At 40.6% G+C, this 20,495-nt stretch overlaps 1 protein-coding gene across 2 annotated transcripts; it reads right to left on the reverse strand.

Annotated features, from left to right (window-relative positions):
- washc5 (WASH complex subunit 5) lies at positions 1-20,453 on the reverse strand. 2 transcript variants are annotated; one of them, XM_031903312.1, is made up of 29 exons: positions 20,255-20,453; positions 18,304-18,559; positions 16,370-16,515; positions 15,262-15,346; positions 14,020-14,120; positions 13,217-13,409; positions 12,612-12,764; positions 11,105-11,218; positions 10,809-10,980; positions 10,170-10,297; positions 9,658-9,787; positions 8,837-8,949; positions 8,541-8,707; positions 8,102-8,177; positions 7,797-7,907; positions 7,392-7,532; positions 7,010-7,090; positions 6,341-6,442; positions 5,795-5,974; positions 5,113-5,237; positions 4,862-5,024; positions 4,344-4,446; positions 3,777-3,856; positions 3,493-3,596; positions 2,974-3,103; positions 2,704-2,800; positions 2,125-2,278; positions 1,689-1,776; positions 1-684 (listed from the first exon to the last, which is right to left on the reverse strand). In XM_031903312.1, exons 2-29 carry the CDS (start codon positions 18,487-18,489, stop codon positions 628-630), a joined length of 3,480 nt encoding a protein of 1,159 aa, XP_031759172.1. In that variant the 5' UTR covers positions 18,490-18,559; positions 20,255-20,453; the 3' UTR covers positions 1-627.
- Positions 20,454-20,495: the final 42 nt, after the last annotated feature.

A 20,495-nucleotide genomic window follows, 5' to 3' on the forward strand; every position in this document is an offset into this window, starting at 1 on the left:
TCAGGTTAACAAGTATTCATTTTATTACTGAAAAGAGATGTATTTAAAGGACAAGATCATGAAAAATGATGTATCCCTCACATCTATGAACAAGAATCTAAACATAACTGAGTGCAATATTAAATCATCTGCTGCAGAATGTGCATATTATCTATTACAGAGCTGCCCAACTGAAGGCCTATGGGCTGGATACAGGTGTTCAATGTATTTTTATGCTCTGCAATATTCCCCAAGGCCTCCAACTGTGACATTTAAATTCAACTCAGCTCCAGGCAGTGGACATATTGGATATTTAGTGCAATATCTGGGAAAAGCTAGGGAGAACTGACCTACAATATAAATTGAGAAGTCCCACACATAGGCATTAAGGCTGGTCAATAGAATGATGTGATTAGATTTACAGTACTATGTAATACTATTGTTGTGTGTGAGCATAAGAAAACCTGTATTCAGTGCCTAGCCAATAGCAATAGACTTCCTCATTGTGCCACATCCACATTAATATGGGCACCTAGCACATCGGCACTAGGTGCAACCCCTGCTCATTTGCAAAGTTGCACATCCCAGAGTTAGTAAATCCGTACTTCATTTTTTCAGCCACTCCCAAATAGCCGTTCACCCTGGGGGTCACTGTATCGTCCGGAATTCATCAAAAATGAAATTAGGCACATGTGCTTCGACAACCTATTGGGAAAGGAAAAAGTAAGATAGGTTTCAATATAAAATATTATAGTTTGTACCTGGCTGAGACACAAGATTTTAGCAGTCATTTGCTGAAATAAAAGTGTAATTCTAGACAGCTCCTCAATGTAAGCTAATTAAACATTTTCAAAGCAGAATCTTCCTGTCCCTCTGTATCCTATGTCAGTGGTCTCCAACCTTTTTTGCACCACGGACCAATTCAAGCAAGACAATTTTTCCGAGGACCAGGGGTGGTGGGTATAATACAGCTCATCATAATACAAAATCAGTGGGAGACCTGAGCTTGTTTCCCTGCAACTAAATGCGCCCAGCCCCCTTGCTCTTACTCCCACCTAAGTGGTGACATCCCCTGACACTTAGGGGCACATTTACTAATCCACGAACTTTTTCGCGATTGGCGTGAATCTTTCGAGCGCTCAATACGAAAAAGTCGCGACAATTCACGAAAGTCGTAATGGCTATGCAAAAGTCGCGACAATTCACAAAAGTCATAATGGCTATGCAAAAGTCGCGACAATTCACGAAAGTCATAATGGCTATGCAAAAGTCGCGACAATTCACGAAAGTCATAATGGCTATGAAAAAGTCGCGACAATTCGCGCAAGTCGTAACGGCTACGAAAAAGTTGCGACAGTGACGAAAAAAATACGAAAAAGTCGCAAAATGTTCGTTTCCAATCCGATTTTTTCCCATTCGGGATTCGGATTTGTGGATTAGTAAATCAGCCCCTTAGTATGGAGCTTTAAGTACTTTGGTCCTTTTCGTGATCAGTAGAAAGCTCCCTGGGGTTCGCACAGCTGTTGTCATGGAGTTGGGATCACAGGTAATTGGGACCAGAGGTGGCCCAGTTCAGCACAGCTCATGGTCTGGCACCGGTCCCTGGCCCGGTGGTTGGGGACCCCTGCTCTATGTGTTACTAAACACTGAAACACTGTTGCAGTTGCTAATAGATGTCAAAAGAGGGAGAGAGAGAGAATCTATCTTACCCTTCTTGGCAGTTTAGCAAAATGAACATAATCTTCAAGAAACATAAGTGCACCCACAACATCAGCCGGCATTTCTGGGATCTTCTGGCTAAAATGACAAAAGAAAAAGTCTCATCTCAGTCTTTATTTTGTGCATAATCCATTATTAATATGGATTAATATGGCGTTATTTCCAGTGTTTGGTGTGCCTATTCTTTTGCTTCAAGTGTAGCACTGACCCATGGGTCCAGCCAGGCGTCCTTCAGCCTATGCCCCATCCAACAACAGGGTCGGTAGTCAAATAATAATTAATAGTTTGGATAGATAATCTGTGAAGTCTGTTGAAACTGAACTCACCACAAGGAGCCATATGTGCACAGATAATTGGCATTCAAAACTGACCTGGCCAAATGTATGGCTGCTTTAACTGGATATAGCACTGTGTCTGCTGTCTCACCTGGTGCTTTGTTCCAATGACGAACGGATAAATTGCCCTATCAGGGCCAGAAACTGCTCAGTGTAACGGGAATGGAACTGCTTGAGCAGTGTTAGCAGGCCGAGTACCAATGGAACCCAATCAATCGGATCTGCCGGCTTCCTGCATGTCATTCCTAGTGGCACAAACAGTAAATGGGTCAAATATAGCCATTATTGTTTTATGAAGAGATGCTGAAAGCAAAGCCAATGGGAGAGAAAGAAAGAAGCAACAACGAATATAAACAGTGAAAGACATTACAGAGACTAATGTTGGACATAAATGGCCCACATTCTGCAATATCTCACGTGTAATGATTTAGCATATACTAGTTTCATTTGGCCATACGCATGGCCATTCACATTTCACAGAGCCAATAATTGGTCAGTTCTGGTTCCCCATGACCCTCAATTACAGGTCATCCATTGGCCCAGATTTGCATGTTGGCTGATTGGACCACCTCATCAGAATCTGTTCAACCAATTTAAGCACTAACTGAAATACAAAAATCTGTGCATGGCAGGGCAGTTAAAGAAATAGAGACATGGATCAGGACAGTACCTAGGTTCTTGTTATACTGCAGCTTTGGCAACTGGGCGACCAGGAACAGGAAATTCACAATAGGAAAGAAAGAGAGCTGCTTGGTAGTAATGTAAATCTGGGTGAAAAAACACAAGAGAAAAATAACACTAAATAACATTTCAGCAGAAATGTATTGTGAGTTGTACAGTGGCATTAAAGAGAAATATAAGGCTTGGTTGTGGCCTACAGTAAGTGTGTTTGTGTAACTGTATGCAGGAGTGTGACACTAACACAGGCACAACATCTTACTTTGTTCAAGGGGTTGTGTGTCCCAGCTGCTTCCAGGTATGCAGTGATCTCATATAGGAGCGTGTTGTCTTCTCGTGGGCAGGGAAGGCTCGGGTCCTGGTAGTGGGCTTGTATGTCAGCCAATATGGCTCTGGGGCAAACATAAAATACAAGATAACTCCACTGCAGCCCATTGTACAGAAGCAGCAATTGACAGTAATGAGTAGCGAACTGCAGTTGGCAATCAGCTCATCAGTTCCCAACATTCACACAAACAAGTTGGATAATATCATATAGTTTAACAACAAACATTCTTTTTGGGTTGTTCAGTTTCCACTCTGTTGTGTGATGTTATCCACAACAATACTGGTACTGGGCTCCAGCATGGGGCGCTGTTATAGGCAATGCCAGCAGCAAATTTGTACTTCTAATTGCAGGATTAATTTCAGAGCACTGGGTTTGGTTGGGGGGTTGATGGCCCCCTAGAGTCCCAGAGGGGTACAGTATTTATCACAGTTAGATGAAGGTTTAAGCTCTTACTCATTAAAGTTCTCTAGGGCTCCTGCCAGGTGCTTAGAGTCAAATTTACACGAGTAGTTTAACTCATTGGCAATCTGTTGTCTTAACACTTGCATCTGTCCAACCTGTAAAAGCAGAAGGATAAAGTTAAGATGAAGCAGCTCATATCCGCTCTACAAATTGATGACCATGATGATAACATTACAGCAGTCACTGAATGAAAACTCCCAGAATCCTGAGATCTCTGGCAGCACTGAAATTGCCCCCGCTCAAATAATCTTCGGAACTAGTATTCCTTTACCTACCTTCATTATAGCATCAAGATAAGCAGGCCAGATTTTCTGGGTTTTTGCAATGGCAGCAGAGTATATTTTGGCAGAATTAGCTGTATAAAATAATGAATATATGTATCATGCTTAGGGTTAACATACAATGCCTTATAAACAGCCACTGAGGAAAAGCTTCTTATGTTGTAAAACTACACACAACTCTGCCCCTACATGAAACAAAATTTGGTGAGGGCCTTCCTGTGCTTATAAATGTACTTGTATTGGCCATAATACTCTATATCCAAGATGTATATTCACTCCCAAATTACATCCTACTATCCTGGGATAGTAATTATGCCTATGTTCCAAACCTGACAACAATTCCCTTTTAGCAGGAGAGGGCCCATTCTACTGTCTCAAATACTAATAACACATTGCAATTAACACTGAATTTACTCACAGTTCGGGAGCCTATACATAACTGGAACACAGTCATAATAGCGCCAGTACTATAGCCCTAGTGAAGGGCCACAATCTCAGGGCTATCAGCATTACAATCTGCCTTGTCAGAAACTAGTATTACATCAGTAATAAAGCACTTACCTACAATCCCTTTAACTGGAGTAACTACCTTCTGTAAGGCCCGTAATGTCTCCTGGGCACTTTTATCCCTCAGAATTAACCTCTGATACAAGAGGATGAAGTTCTGAAAGAGAACAACCCTGTGACTTCATTCACAGCCACTGCAATAAGCACACACTTTAGCATTACATTCATGTCTTTATTGTTGCCCAATGGAATCAATATCCTACTGTAATAGTGTAGGTGTCATAAACCTTATTATGAAATACAATCAGCAGGAACCATTTACTGGTCACCGGGGCATAACTACAGAGGAAGCAGACCCTGCAGTTGCAGGGGGGCTCAGTGGTTTAGTGGTCCCAGTGAGTCCCTAATTAATGAGCAATTTCAATATATATCATGTCAACCTACTAATATTTGGGGTTGTAAATTCTAGTAATTTCAAGTAACTAGTACAGTCCGACCCTGTATCTAACATTACAGTTTTAAAGCTTAAATGCGAAGGTCTCTATAATTGTGCGCCCTCTGGTGGTACAAACCTGCAGTTCCTTCACTATCATAAAGCAAAGTAACCTGTCCAAGCCATTTAAGCCAAAAGTTCCCAGTGAATCGTTGATCTCTGAGAAGAGGTGGTTATTAGTGACTTCCTGGTGAGTTTTCATGTCGTACCACGTGTTCATCTGATCTATGTAACACGTAACCCTGCCGTGCACACAAAGGGGTAAAACACACATTTATAAAAGGGGAATGCTTTCTCATAGTGAAAAAAACATTTTATTTGGCTACTTACTTCGGATCAGTAATTCTCAGGATTTCCCGACACAGACGTCCTATAAACGTCATTGATTCATCCACAGGAGGAAATTTGGGAATAGGGATGTGAGTTGACTGATACATGCTCTGCCAGTCTTGAATCTGTTGGATATAGAATTGCAAGTGATCAAAAACACTGGGTCATTTCTATGTCAATAATTCTGTATCAGTGGTAAATGGTCTAAGTTGCAGGATATAATGCCACAATAATTATTCCCTATAAGGGTGATCACAAACTGGCATACAGTCCTTTTCTTCCTGTCTGTATTTTGTAGGGAGGCAGAGAAAAGTAGTTCCGTTCCTATAGGCTCCTGTGTGTAGCTGCACTGACAGACACAGAATTGGCCTGACTGCAGTTACATAGAGCGATTTTTGGCCTAAAAAATCTGAAAGCATGCTTTCTTGGGCCGATCTCAACTCTATTTAGCTACACTCAGGCCGCTGTGTCTGTCAGGGTGGCGACACACAGGAGCCTATAGGAGCGGATCCATGCCCAATGAGCCATCACCCTGAGGGTTTGAATTTGAGTGATATGAATCTTTTTTTATAACCTCGACAACTATTTTCAAATGTCTATGTGTTTGTAAATATCCTATTTAATTACAAAGTAAAATACACAAACGGTTATTTCCTTTAGTACTGTAAAGCTGCCACGGTACCTTTGTTCTTAGGAAGTTGTTGCATTCCTGTTCTACGTTGTAATTAACAATACGGGATACTTCCTCCTGCCAAATTTTCAAGCCATAAATGCTGACGTAGTCTTGTATGTACTCGAAGGAGCGATGGAATCCATCCATGGTGGCAGCCATGTCTTTCAGCTTTGGCAGCAGTTCGCTGGGCTACAAGAAAATGCAATTTTTTTTTCCATAAAAGGAACAGGCAAGAGAGGTTTTAAACAAAAGTCCTATTTTTTGTAGTTCATGATAAACCTAACTTGCTGGTTTTGCCCCTTTAAATACCCCTTTGTTGCTATAATCCAGCACAGCTGAATGTGACCGGTATATTATGACAGTGTAGTTCCCCCCATGGGAGGATTCCTATTAAATACCTAGATCAGATAAGATACATGTAAGGCTTGAGAGGCAATCTCCAGGGGAATGTCACTGAGTGTGAGAGGTACTGTGCTGTACTGTACTGCCCTTTCATTCTATTCTGTGCGCATTGTAATCAAATGAAATAAAGCACAGACCACTCTGCAGTTCTACCTTTGCTCTGGAGTTGAAGATAAGCCCTTTGTGTAGAGCAACAGCAACTCTTTTAACCAACTCCTTCCTGATCCCATCCTCCAAAAGCTGCTTTGGATCCACCTATGAAGACCAAGTTAAACAAAGATTAAGATTTCTCACATATTCCTTATGTGCACAGTGCTAATTAATGATTGCTGGCAATGGTTTAAGCACAGGAGAATATCAAAAACTTACAATATGAAAACAGGCACATACCATTATAAGTGTGGTTTAAAGAGACAACACAAATTCCCTGTTATAAATAGTACAGACTGTTGGTACAGTTGCACAGTGACATATTAGCTCTGGCTGACATCACATGGCACTTTTTAGATAAAAGGATATCTTTAGATAATGTAGTTTCTATATTACTAAACAGTACGTTAGGTATAATTACAGCAGATAATACTGATGCATCTGCCTGCAGCTGAACTGAATAGCTAGTGAATTCATTCACAGATAGTAATGGGTTTTAACTCTACTACTAAAATGGAGCGTATCAATATGCTGATACTATTGGGAGAACAAAGCAGAGGGGTGCAATACATTAGGGGGAAGGCCAAGTCTACCAAGGAATTCTTCTCATATTGCAGTGCATTATGTGACCCATAGGGAGTAGCTGGTACAGTAGAGCAGAGGGCAGCCTACCTTGATTATGCCTACAAGTGTAGTCTTCATCATTAGAATTCCTTCAGTAAAGATTGAAATGGCATTGGTCAACTTGGCAACCTGCAGGAATGAATAAAAACTTTGGATACCAGTAACCATTGAAAAATCAGCTTTCCTGCATAGCCTACCATTGTTTCTTCAGTCTTACAGGTTATTCTATCACCAATCATTCCAGTATCAATTTACAGGCAACTTGTACAGTGTTGACATTTTATAATATATAAGTGGCTGCTGTGGACAATTGCTTGAGATCCCAAAAATGTGGAACTGCTGCATTTGTGTGTTATCTAAACATGTAAAGTGCTGAATGCTGCATATTCCCAGGTGTCAGTGCATATGGTTATAACTGGTGTGTGCTCACCTCATATCTAGCCCCAAGCTGAGCGTAGTCTCTCAGTTTGTCCTTGTCCAATCGGGTTGGCACTTCGATAATGTCATGTGTCTGTAACTTGATGATCTTGGCTAGGGAAGTGAACATGCTCTCCGGGATGATCTGCAGAACCTTCATTAAACAGAATTAGGTGACAATGTTGCTAAAGGTCAGCTCTCAAATAAAACACAGCTTTAAAGAAGTGTAAAAAAAAAAACCAAATACTAGCACCATATACACTCCCTTTTTCAAATAACTTATATTTACACGTCATATTATAATCTCACTATGGCAGCCTTGGTTTCTGGTTGCTTTGGGTTCCAGGGTAAAGCAGTGACATATACAGTAGAGTACAGCTCATGTTGAGGCACTGGATACATTGCTTTGGATCCTTACCTTCCTGACATAGAAAACCAGCTCTCCTGAGTAGTACTGGGATACACTGAGTAGGTCAGGGCTGTTTGCCTGATTGATGCGTAGCAAGGGCAAATCAAGTGCAGAGGCCAGCTTCAGGGCAAAGAAAAAATAAGATTAAACATTCACACATTTAAGAAAACCTTTATAACAGACAGTCTTGTACATTCACGCAAATAACATGCAGTAGTCTGTGGTGTCTCTTAAATTTGAGAGTTGCAATGTCAGTACCATATGGCCCTTGGCAACTGGAATATAACAGTGTCTTCCCTCCCAGCATGGCTCACCTTAAGGAAAGTGGCCCTCAGCTTGGTAACCATGGACGGGTTGGCTCTGATACTCTCTTGCATGATTGCTGTGAAGCTTCAGAGACAAAAAAAAGGAACTCTTTATTCTGCAGCTCTTATCAGTGAATACACATGGGTTGAAAGTAGGTGGGAAATGCAATCTAGCTGCACAAATAGGCAAGACATTGCAAAGCAGCCATAAAAACAAAGACCTATAGTTATATGTTGATTCTGGATGTAACACTCCTTGTGGCTTTCATATAAGTCAGGTATTTAGGGTGTCGGTGAAGAACATGGTAAGGTAGGGGGCTGATGCCATACACAAATGAAGATGGTGCATTGTGGCACAAAACAGTGCACCGCAGAATACTATTCCTTATAATAGAATATTCTAGTCTCTAATGTCCTTGCAATCCTAGCAATAGATTACAAAATGTACCTGTCAATCAGCTGCCAGGCATACGAGAGGTCACCCACAATCTGCATAGTGATCAGAACCTCCTCTTTAATGTTAATGGTGCGGATCATTTGATGGAGGAACTTGCGGGTATCAGCCAAGAACTGGCACACCTGAAGGTTTGTCTCCAGCTGATGGAATTCTTGGACCTTCACATTGTAAAGTGAGAGGAAGAGTTCATTAAGTATGTGTAATTTAAAACAAACTTGCTACACAAAGTACTAACATAGACTCTGTATAAAAATGTATTGGTGGTATAGAGATAAACAGGTACCTACCTCTTCAAGAGCCTGGATGAGCTGAACGGTCTTCCTCCCAGCAGCAGTGGAATCATCATAATTTAAGGAGTGAATTTGCTTGGCGATCTCTCTGAACCAGGCTTGCAAGTGTTCTGAGAGTGGGGTGAATATATTCAGCATAAGGTATCTACCCTTCAGTATGGGTATCAATAAGGTAAGATATGCTTCTCCGTATAGTATTGAAATATAACTCTCACCATCCACAGATGATAAGTGCTGTAGTCAGCAGCTAGTGGGTAATCTCTAAGCTTCAAGAGCAGGCACCGGTTATTAAGATTGCAAAAAGCATTACAGTTGTCATCCTGCCCCATATTGCTCTGCTTTACCTGCTGTCCTCACTCTTCCTACCTACAGCTGCTGCTCTGTACCCAGAATAGTCACCCCCTACTGGCACCCCCAAAGACAGTTTTGCTATTATATAACTACAGATCCAGTTGCTGAAAGTTGCAAAGTTAAGTTGGGTTGAAAAAAGACCAAAGTCCATCAAGTTCAACCCTTCCAAACAAACCCCAACACACACACACATAGAACCATACCGACCTAAGTACAGTATATAAACCAACATCAATACTAACTGTAAATTTCAGTACCACAATAGCCTTGGATATTCTGCTTTTTCAAGAACTCATGCAAGCCCCTCATATAGGCATTAAAAGAATCTGCCCCAACCTCACTGCCCTCACCCTAAGGAACCCCCTACACTGCTTTAAATGAAAGTTCCATTCCTCAAATATAAAGGGGCACAATTTAATATCATCTGCAAAATGTGACACACAAACAAATAAATGCATCTCTTGTACCATTTTTCTCTACCCTGGTGAGGGGTTTGACGCCAGAGAAAACATCTGCCAGCTCCGTCATTCTTTCTGATCCTTCTTTCTTATAGCTTTCCCACTTGTTTTGCTTCTCTGACAGCATCTGTTTGAACATCTGAAAGGGAATAAAAATATGGGTGAGGGATTACCCAAACTGGCTTGTGCCCCACACATTGCATGTACATACATTCTGAATGCACCAAATTTACACTCTCCTAAAAAAACTGTTGTCAATATGCAGGGACTTGTAGTTGACTATTGCTTCCTTGCTTAGGTTTCTAGACTAGCTAGACATAAGGTGCTGGGAGTTGTAGTTTGTAAAAGCAATTTTATTTATTGTTACAGGGTAAATGTTTTCTAACATACACAGCAAGTAATGCACACTATTACCTTGTACAATTGTTTGGCCAAATGGACCCAGAGTAAATACTCTGGAAATATGCCAGAAAGGGTAAGCTGTACATTCTATGCCAGTGATCCCCAAGAGCCCAACGTACCTCCTTCAGAAGGAACTCAAACTGTGCAGTATCCAGCAGCAACTGGAACAGAATCTTGGGGTTGTACTTGGAATCAGCAAGAACCTGATCTTTTACCTGGCGAAGCCGTTTGTTGTTTGGATCATAAGCTACAAGAAAAAGAAAAAAAAATAAATAAATAAGGTGCTGAACTGTAAAGCATGTTATGTGAAATGGATATTCAGGGCTCTGCTAGACTGTGAAGTGGACTATGCTGGGTACAGTACACTTCCCTCTTCAGCCAGACACCTTTAAATTGTGTACCCAGCAGCTACAATCCAAACTAACAAATCAGTCTGATCCAATCATTATGCCCCATGGCCAAAGATCAGTTTACATGGGCTGGGGTTAGAGGACTTCTATATATAAAATTCTCCATTTTTCAGCTTATAAAAGACAGGCTTGGTTAGAGTCAGAGGCAAGCCCTGGCATCTCCAACTGCACTGCCCCATGACGCCACTTTTTGCCAATAGTTTTTCTTGCTGTACAAGCCTAAGATCTGACTGCAACAAAGAGTGACTTCTTTGGGTAACTTTCTATAAAAGGGTTTATTTTCTCTTTCACAACAATATTCTTTTAATGTACCATTAAACAGAATATTTACCCATCCCTTGGCCTTACCAGAATCAGCTGTGTGAAGCATGAGCCATCGGATGGCGACATTGCAGTCCCGCAGACAATTCAGCAGCTTGGGGATGTTATCCAGTACAAACTCCTCTCGGAGAAAGCCCTCCTTCAGGAACTGCTGAACCTGGGGGTGCAGGCTCTCAATGATTTTTGCATACCTGGAAGCCTGTTTGGGACAGAAATGGAAGAGTCTACATTTACTAAGTCTTCCCAGGTGGGACCTCACCATTTAGTTTGTTACTCATAGCAGGTTATATGGAAAATATAGATCCAATGCCTGTCCCTCATACCTGCTCCTTGATATTGGGCAGGTCCAGTGTGTAATTCAAAGCAGTCTTTGCAGCCTTGTAGGGCTCCCACACTTCCATCAGATTCACAGTGATCCCCATATAGATGCTGATAACCTAAGGAATAAGAACAGGGCTTTTATCTTGCAACAATGACTGGGAGTGTTGCAGACCACTGAATCTGTTGAGATATTACAAGTAAGGGTTGATGCCAGCATGGACTGCAAAAGTAACTGTGGATGAAACACAATACTAGGTCATAACAGAAACATAATGTGAGTAAATAGGAGGTAGTTATAAAAAGTTAAATCTCTTTATTAGGACAAAATTTAGCCTAATGCATTTTGTGCCGGATGCACACTTACACATAGTAAGTGCCCCATCACCCATGAAATGCGTTAGCCAACCCAATAAAAAGATGTAACTTTTTATAAATACTGCCTATTTATTAACCGAGAGGCTGACATAATTATTCTTCTGTATATACTAGTTTCACTTACCCTCTGACGGGGGTTAAATTTGAGATTTCCTCTCCCCATACAGCCGTTTGGGATTTCTTATTACTTTTTGGCTAAATTATACCTCATAGTTTAAGCAGCACACACCACAATTCTAATTTGTTTCTTAGACACAATGCTCACTAACACTGCTATAACAGTCTCTACTCTTCTGGGAAGGTTCCCACTAGATGATGGAACATTGTTGGTGGCATTTGCTTCCATTCAGCCACAGAACATTAGAGAGCTTGGGCAGTGATGTTGGACATCAGATCTGGAAACAATTGGTGTTCCAACTCATCCCAAAGGTGTTCAGTTGAGAGAACTATTACCACAAAGTAGGAAGCATGGAATTGTCAAGAATGTTTTGCTTTCACTGGAACCAGGAAGGGACCCTTGTCCAAAGCAGGGAAACAGCCTCAGACCATTATATCTGCTCCATGCTAACATCATTAGGAATTCAGGCATGTAGTATTCTGGCATCTACCAAACCCAGATTTTGCCATAAAATTGGTAATATTTCCTTTATCACTCGTGTCCAATGACTTTGGTCTTTTCACCAATTTAGTGATGCTTGGCATTGCACATGGTTATATTAAAAATCCCACACTCCCAGTCTTCCCACCTAGTATCTCATTCCATCTATTCCTATACTCTTTTCCCATTCTATTGTTGGTATATTTAAGTTTACCACTGTTACAGTACTCTATATAAGTAAAAATCCAATAAAAACCAACAAAAAAAAAAAATCCCCATGAATAGTTCTTGTTCTGACATTGCTTCCAGAGGTCTGGAACTCAGCAGCAATTGTTCCAACAGAGAGTTCACATACTTTTGGTTATATAGTTTAGATCACAATAAACCTTTTGGTCGCCTCTCCTCCTTTTAAACTTCAAATGTATTAAAAGGAAATAATAAGAAGCAAATAAAAATGATATGCTTGTTGCAGTGCCTCTTAGTTACACACCAAATAATCTTCTCTTATAGTTACACAAATGACCCAATATACTCACCCAGTTATCTGGGAAATACTTATCCACTATTTCTCTCATTTTGGCTTGGTGAGTGTGCAGAGTTGGTGGGTGGAAGTAGAGAATCACATACAAAATGGCAGCCTGCGTGGCAAGTGCCGTACTACGGTGCTCTGGCAATGGATAGGCAGACACCTACAGGAGAAAGAGTAAAGGATCCTATAACTGTATGGAACAACTGTATTTCTGGCTATTTAAATAATAGATAAACTTAAAAAATGAATGTAAAATTGCTTAGGGTGCACTTCTAAGCTGTTTTGCAGTTTACATGAATTGTTTATTTTTTTCATTTCAAAGCTATCAAAGCTAAACTGCTGATATAATGAATTCTGTAACAACAGCGCCACCTGCTGGTCAGTTCTTCTGTACAGAAGATGAGATTCTGTTAGGAAGGAAAACAAAGAACTGTTCTGATGTTTCTCTGCTCAGGAAAGAGATCCAAAACCTCGGATGCCCCTTTTCATGTCTTTCCTAAGCAGAACATATTCTCCTCGAATAAGGAAGAACTGTCCAGCAGGAGAGCTGTTGTTACAAAATCAACACATACATCAAATGTTTCACATTAGGGGGTACCAAAAGCTACTCACTTGGTTATAGATATCATCTGATCTTAATCTGCCAATCACCATGCTGATAAAGGTTTCACTAATTGGCACGCGGCTGAAGTAGCTCTCGGGGTAGTTTGGGGGTCTTTTAGCGCCTGGCTGGCTGGAGTAGCCTGTACTTCTAAGTAGCTTGCAGATATCATCCATGTTTGAATCGACAGAGGATCTTGCTGCGCTGAGGACATAAGAATACACAATTATTTTAATGTTCAAGGATGTAACAATTAGGGATGCACCAAACCCTTAGAACACACCCTGATGGATTCTGCCGAACCGAATCAGGCTCCTAACTAGCATATGCGCGGCCGATACCGAATCCTTCAAAAAAAAGGCTGGATTCGGCCCGAATCCCGAACCGAATCCGGGATTCGGTGCATCCCTAGTAACAATACACAAAGAAAATATAAGGGTACATGTTGCTCCCCACCCCCTTTGATGTTGCTCCCAGTGGCCTCAAAGTAGGTGCCATTTTTACATTTCTGGCTTGGAGGCAAGTTTTGGAAGCCCAGACACAGTTTTACTCCAAGCAGAGCCTCCTGCAGAATAGCAGTTCACATGGGGCTACCAAATAGCCAATCACAGCCCTTATTTGGCATCCCCAAAGAAGTTTTTCATACTTGTGTGGCTCACAAGTAAGAAAGGTTGGGGATCCCTGACAAGGACTAATGCTTTGGTCTGTACATAAATGCACTGAGGCAATATTTGCCAATACGTGGACTAACCTAGTCTTTCTCATTAAACTACTGTGGCTTTAGAAATATTATTTTTCCCACCTTGAGGCCTACCTATATCTATAATACGCGACCAGCATCCTCTCCCGCACTTCCCCTTCGATCTTCTGGTCTATAACCAGCAGCATCACACCGTACAGGTACAGCGCCTCACACTGGTGAAATGAGACATCAGAAACAAATTAAGTAACGATCTGACAATAAAGAGTTGAATAAACAGCCTAAAATTAAATATCACGTTGGGTCCAAAGTAACAACTTTGGTTTGGTTTGATAAAAAGACAAAAGTCCATCAAGTTCAGCCCCTCCAGATGATTCCCAGTGCGCACACACATGCATACATAAAAACTGTAGATCTTGAGATAACAATCACTCAAGAAATTCTGCTTGTTTAAGAAATCATCCAAACCCCTCTTATAGGCATTAATAGAATCTGCCATCACAACAACACGCAGCAGGGCAGTCCCCAACCTCACTGCAAAGAACCCCCGCTGCTTCAAATAAAAGTTAATTTCAGTCAGTAGAGAGTAATATTCTGAGACAATTTGCAATTGGTCTTCATTTTTTATTATTTGTAATTTTTTAGTTATTTTGTTTTCAGTTCAGGATCTCTCTAGTCTGGAGTTTCATCAGTGATTTGGTTGCTAGGGTCCAAGTTACCTTAGCAATCAGGGAGTAGTTTGGATGAGAGACTGTTATATGAATAGGAGAGGGACTAAATAAAAAAAAGGAACGTAACAATAATAATAAAACTGTAGCCTCACGGAGCAATAGTTTTTTTGGCTGCCGGGGTCAGTGACCCCCCATTTAAAAACTGCAAAGATTTGGAAGAAGGCAGCAAACAAACAACAATCATGACCAACTGAAAAGTTGCTTAGAATTGCCCATTCTATAACATACTAAAGGTTAGCTAAAAGGTGAACCACCTTAAAAAGGAAGCCTTCATTAACTGGTTTCTTGGTCGTTTAATCACAATATAATGTAGGTAAAATTGGAAGATTAAAACATTTAAGTGGCTACACCAAGCTATATGCAATATATATTTATCTCCAACATAATGGCACATTAGGGTGCACCTATACTTTAGGTGCTGTGTGTCTTAAAGAATAACAACATCTGTTACTAGTCCCATAGTGTCTGTATGTACCTGAGGCAACTGTCCATCATGGATACAATGAGCTGGATATATGCAAGTGCAGCTAAGAGGACTGTATGAAAGGCAACCTACTTTTTTCCTTACAGCTCCCCCCCAAGAAAAAGAGTGCATCAGCAAGTGTAACAGCCGGCTATTACTCACAAGCAGCTGTTTTCCGTCCTCATTGAGAAGCACAGTTTCCAGGGTTTGCTGAATGTAAATGCCTTCATTAAGATCCTCCAAATACCTGAAACAAACAGTAGTAGGATGTCATATATACATTGACAAAAAAGAGGCATCATTCCAAGGGGAGAGAGGTAATGCAAAGTTGATATTCAGTTCAGTGCAATATGTCAATATTAAAGGGGTTGTTTACCTTTACGTTAACTTTTAGTATGTTATAGAATGGCCTATTCTTACCAACTTTTCAATTGGTCTTCATGGTATTTTTTATTTATAGTTTTCTAATTATTTGCCTTCTTTTTCTACCTCTTCCCACTGACCCCAGCAGCCAAAATCTATTGCTCTGTGTGGCTACAATGTTGTTATAATTGTCACTTTTTATTATCTTTCTATTCAGCCCTTTTCCTATTCATCTTCCAGGAACTTTAAACCTCTTCCTGGTTGTTAGGGTAAACCAGGCCCTAGCAACCAGATAGCTGCTCAAATTTCTCACTAGAGAGCTGCTGAAAAAAAGCTAAATAACAAAAACCACTATAAATAAAATCCAAATGCAAATTGTGTTGTAATATGATTTTCTACATTGCACTAAAAGTTAAGTAAAAGGTGAACAACCCCTTTAAATCCCATTTCCCAGCAGTGAGATGCCGGGATGTTTGTTCTGAACTAAAGCAATGTATCAACGTTTATGAAATATCCTTATCCTTTTGACAGAAGCCTTATGCCTCTTACAGTTAGAGCCCCCATTAAGCCTTTGTTCCCAGACTCATTCCCACACTCTTTGTGCCCTGGGGCATAGCACACAAGCAGTATACCACCTAAGGGAGGTAGCATATAAATGTGTATGCACATCTAGTAGCCCAAACCCTGGGTGGAACACTGCTTATGTGCAGATCAAGGCTTAAAGAAAGAAAGTCACATTAAAGGAACCCATAAGGTTATTCGGGCTGACGCAGAATGCTGCAACTGATGGGAAGTTTGACCTTATCATGTGACTTTTGGACTAACCAATTGGAACAAACGCATTGCTAAAATTTAGTGTAATTACAGCTAAAGGTGACTGTAGAGCAATCATCTTACACCGAGGTACCTGTTCAAATCAACAATATACTTGTGTACGCTTTCAAAGGCCAAATAAAATCTTGTTAGTATCTCTATGTTGTTTTCACGGAATTCCTCATCCAGGTCCTGGAGCTCTGGTTTGGCTTCCAGTCTCCCCTCACAGACCTCAGGCCCCTGCCGACAGAAAAGACAATTAAACATTTTTCACCCTGGCCTATCAATATGCAGTTGCCTAGGAAGTTTTAGTCCAGGAGACCATTTAGCATGAGTCTAAAATATTATCATTTCATATAGGACTATTTAACCCGTCATATGGTCACTCAAGTTTAAATAAGGTATAACAGGGTTTCCTTGAAAAATGTTTTTGATCAAAGCACTTCTGATGATTACCCTAGCCATAATGATGCTGTAAAGCCTATCGAACAAGAGATGCAGGCTCACTTAGCCCTACAGCCAGTGTAGGATGGTGAATAACAGTACAGGTATGGGACCCATTATCCAGAATGCTTGGGACCTGGAGTTTGCCAGATAAGGGGTCTTTCCGTAATTCAGATCCCCTACCTTAAAAAAGGAACAGTAACACCAAAAAATTAAAGAGTTTTAAAGTAAAAGAAATATAATGTACTGTTGCCCTGCACTGGTAAAAGTTGTGTGTTTGCTACAGAAACCCTTCTATAGTTTATATAAATGAGCTGCTGTGTAGCCCTCGGGGGCAGCCATTCAGGCTGGAAAAAAGGAGAAAAGGCACAGGTTAAATAGCAGATAACGGATAAGCTCTGTAGAATACAATAGTGTTTTATCTGTTATCTGCTAAGTGTCTGTGCCTTTTCTCCTTTGAATGGCTGCCCACATGGCTACACAGCTGCATTCTTTATATAAACCATAGTAGTGTTTCTGAGGCAAACACATCAGTTCATTATATTGGAATTTCTTTTATACACTTGAATTTTTTGGTGTTACTGTTCCTTTAAGTCTGCCAATAAAATTACTTAAACAGTAATTAAACCCAATAGGACTGTTCTGCCCCAAATAAGGGGTAATTATATCTTAGTTGGGATCAAGTACAGTTACTGTTTTATTATTACAGAGAAAAGGGAATCATTTAACCATTAAATAAACCCAATAGGGCTGTTCTGCCCCCAATAAGGGGTAATTATATCTTAGTTGGGATCAAGTACAGTTACTGTTTTATTATTACAGAGAAAAGGGAATCATTTAACCATTAAATAAACCCAATAGGGCTGTTCTGCCCCAATAAGGGGTAATTATATCTTAGTTGGGATCAAGTACAGGTACTGTTTTATTATTACAGAGAAAAGGGAATCATTTAACCATTAAATAAACCCAATAGGGCTGTTCTGCCCCAATAAAGGGTAATTATATCTTAGTTGGGATCAAGTACAGGTCCTGTTTTATTATTACAGAGAAAAGGGAATCATTTAACCATTAAATAAACCCAATAGGGCTGTTCTGCCCCCAATAAGGGGTAATTATATCTTAGTTGGGATCAAGTACAGGTACTGTTTTATTATTACAGAGAAAAAGGGAATCATTTAACCATTAAATAAACCCAATAGGACTGTTCTGCCCCAATAAGGGGTAATTATATCTTAGTTGGGATCAAGTACAGGTACTGTTTTATTATTACAGAGAAAAGTGAATCATTTAACCATTAAATAAACCCAATAGGGCTGTTCTGCCCCCAATAAGGGGTAATTATATCTTAGTTGGGATCAAGTACAGGTACTGTTTTATTACTAGAGAGAAAAAGGAAACCATTTTTAAAAATGTAAATTATTTTATTAAAATGGAGCCTGTGGCAGATGGCTTTTCCATAAGTCTGAACTTTCTGGATAATGGATTTCCGGATAAGGGGGTCTGATACCTGTACCTGTTCCCTTATTTTTATAAATTCTTTTTTCCCCTCAAGCAAAAATATGAATGAAGTGGTTTTTTTTTTACCTTGAAGTAACTAAAATCGAATATGATATCTCCATACTTCTGCTGATCTGCTTTGTCTTTAAGGCGGAACACACTGGGAACAAATTCCGAGAGCCGTAACAGTTCCGCTATGATAGCGTTTCCACGGGAGACAATGCGCAGAATGGCTTGCCCGCACAGGTTATTTTCTGCCAGGAAATCAACCATCTTGCTTACACTCCGCAGCTCCAAGAATCAAATCAGAAGGAAATATCTCTCTACTAAACCTGCACAGGGACAGAGAGATAACAAGCAGGAACATAGTTACTTTTAATACATTTAAAATGATACATCCAAGAAATTATTATGGTATCGTTCATTATAACAAGAATCGTAGGTACCCCGGCACTCTGGTTATAACCCATGTGTCACAGTCAGTATATCCTAATCTCAGGACCAGCAGATTGCAGCAACCCAGCCCTTTCCTTGATTTATATTTTAAAGGGGATGCTCACCCGAGCTGTATTTATACAAGGGCCTGTGCCTCAGGCAGCAAATTTAGGAGGTGGACCCTGCCCTCTGTTTTGTGATTGGCCCCTGCATAGTGCAGTCGGAGCTCTGGTGTGGCCCCAGACTAATACATCTCTGGAGTCCCAAGGGAGGGGACCTCAGCTCTACATCCCATTAATTCCAATTTATTTCCTCTTTGCTAAGATGAGCCCTGACCAGCTCTGACCCCCGACCTCACAAGTATTTTAAGACATTTTGATCATTGCATTTTGGTTTTTTTTGTAGTTTAAAAATGAGTTATCATTTTTGTTTTGCAGCAGTCAGCTTTGGGAAGTTATTGGGGCGGATCCCCTTTGGGTTAACTTTTACTATGTTGTAGAATAGCTGATTTTTAGCAACTTTTCAACTGGTCTTCGTTCTGTATTTTTTTTTTTTTAAAGATTTTCAATTATTTGTCTTCCTTTTTTGATGCTTTCCAGTTTTCAAATGGGGGGGGTCTTAAAGTATTATTATTACTTTTTATTACTTATCCTTCTATTTAGAGCCTCCCCTATTCATATTCCTGCATGGTTGCTCGGTTAAACTGAACCCTAGCAACCAGATAACTGCTGAAATTCCAAACAGCAGAGCTGCTGAATAAAATGTATGTATGTATGTATGTATAACTTTATTTATAAAGTGCCACAAGGGTACGCAGCGATGTACAGTCTTACAGAATACAAAATTACACACAGGGAGGACAAGTGTTATAATAAATAAATACAATAAGTACATATATGTATATATATATATATAAGTGCCATGTGGTATGAGACACAGTAGGAAGGAGGTCCCTGCCCTGTAGAGCTTACAATCTAAGTGGTTGGGTAACATACAGGCACAAACTGGAAGGTAAGAGTGCACCAGGTATGGGCATTTGCCCTTAAGCGCAGGACTGGGCAAAATAATGTTTTAGTGCCCCAGAAGGTACAGTCTGAGCTTTTTCTTAAAGCGAGTGGGTGAGTTTTCCCTACGGAGGGAATTAGGGATAGAGATAATGCTAAATAATTGAAACCCCTAGATAATAAAAAATGAAGACCAAAATCTATTTGGCTGCTAGGGCTTAGTTACCCTAGCAACCAGCAAGACCTTTGGTAGCCACAACAGAAAGTGAACAGCAGAGGGGACAAATGCAACTATAACAAAATTAGGACAACTATGAACTTTTTTTTTTTTTTTTTTAGCATGTTCAGTTGCAGGCAGAATAGGAAGGCCTATTCCACTCAAAAGCCATCTAAAATAAAAAAAGACCAACTGAAATGTGTCTCATAACAGGTCCTTGGTCTGTATATTAGTATAGAGCAGGGTCCCTATTATAGCAAATGGCCTCTTCCCTCAGGGGCAGTCTGTACTACATTAGTATATATATACTGTATCAGTATAGCTAAGTAGGAAATAAGTACTGTCGGTGACAGCCATGGGCAGAGAGCAGAGGAAGCCTTACCAGGGGTCCCTTGCTGTGAGGAGAAAGTGGTCTCTTCCTCTTCCCCAGATTGCATCAGGGCAGAGCCGTTGCCATGGTATCCAGCGCCCAATACCCAGTACCACTAAGCTCTGCCATGGCACACCCGTAGAACCCTCAGCTGCTAATCACATGACCTGCCAAAGCACAGAAGTCATGTGACGCGGCGGCCAGTGTTGATGACGTCCCAGCGCGCCCCCTGCCATAGTAACTGAGGTAGCGG

The sequence above is a fragment of the Xenopus tropicalis genome, chromosome 6 (genome assembly GCF_000004195.4).
Source record: "Xenopus tropicalis strain Nigerian chromosome 6, UCB_Xtro_10.0, whole genome shotgun sequence".
NCBI classification, from domain to species: Eukaryota; Metazoa; Chordata; class Amphibia; order Anura; family Pipidae; genus Xenopus; species Xenopus tropicalis.

Excerpts from the sequence above, each read along its gene's own strand:
- washc5 (XM_031903312.1), bottom strand. The coding sequence starts at position 18,489 with ATGGTTGATTTCCTGGCAGAAAATAACCTGTGCGGGCAAGCCATTCTG. Across the intron at positions 8,708-8,836 it reads TCATCCAGGCTCTTGAAGAG|GTCCAAGAATTCCATCAGCT; the intron begins GTAGGTACCTGT and ends TACAATGTGAAG. Across the intron at positions 6,443-7,009 it reads CACTTGTAGGCATAATCAAG|GTGGATCCAAAGCAGCTTTT; the intron begins GTAGGCTGCCCT and ends TGGTCTTCATAG.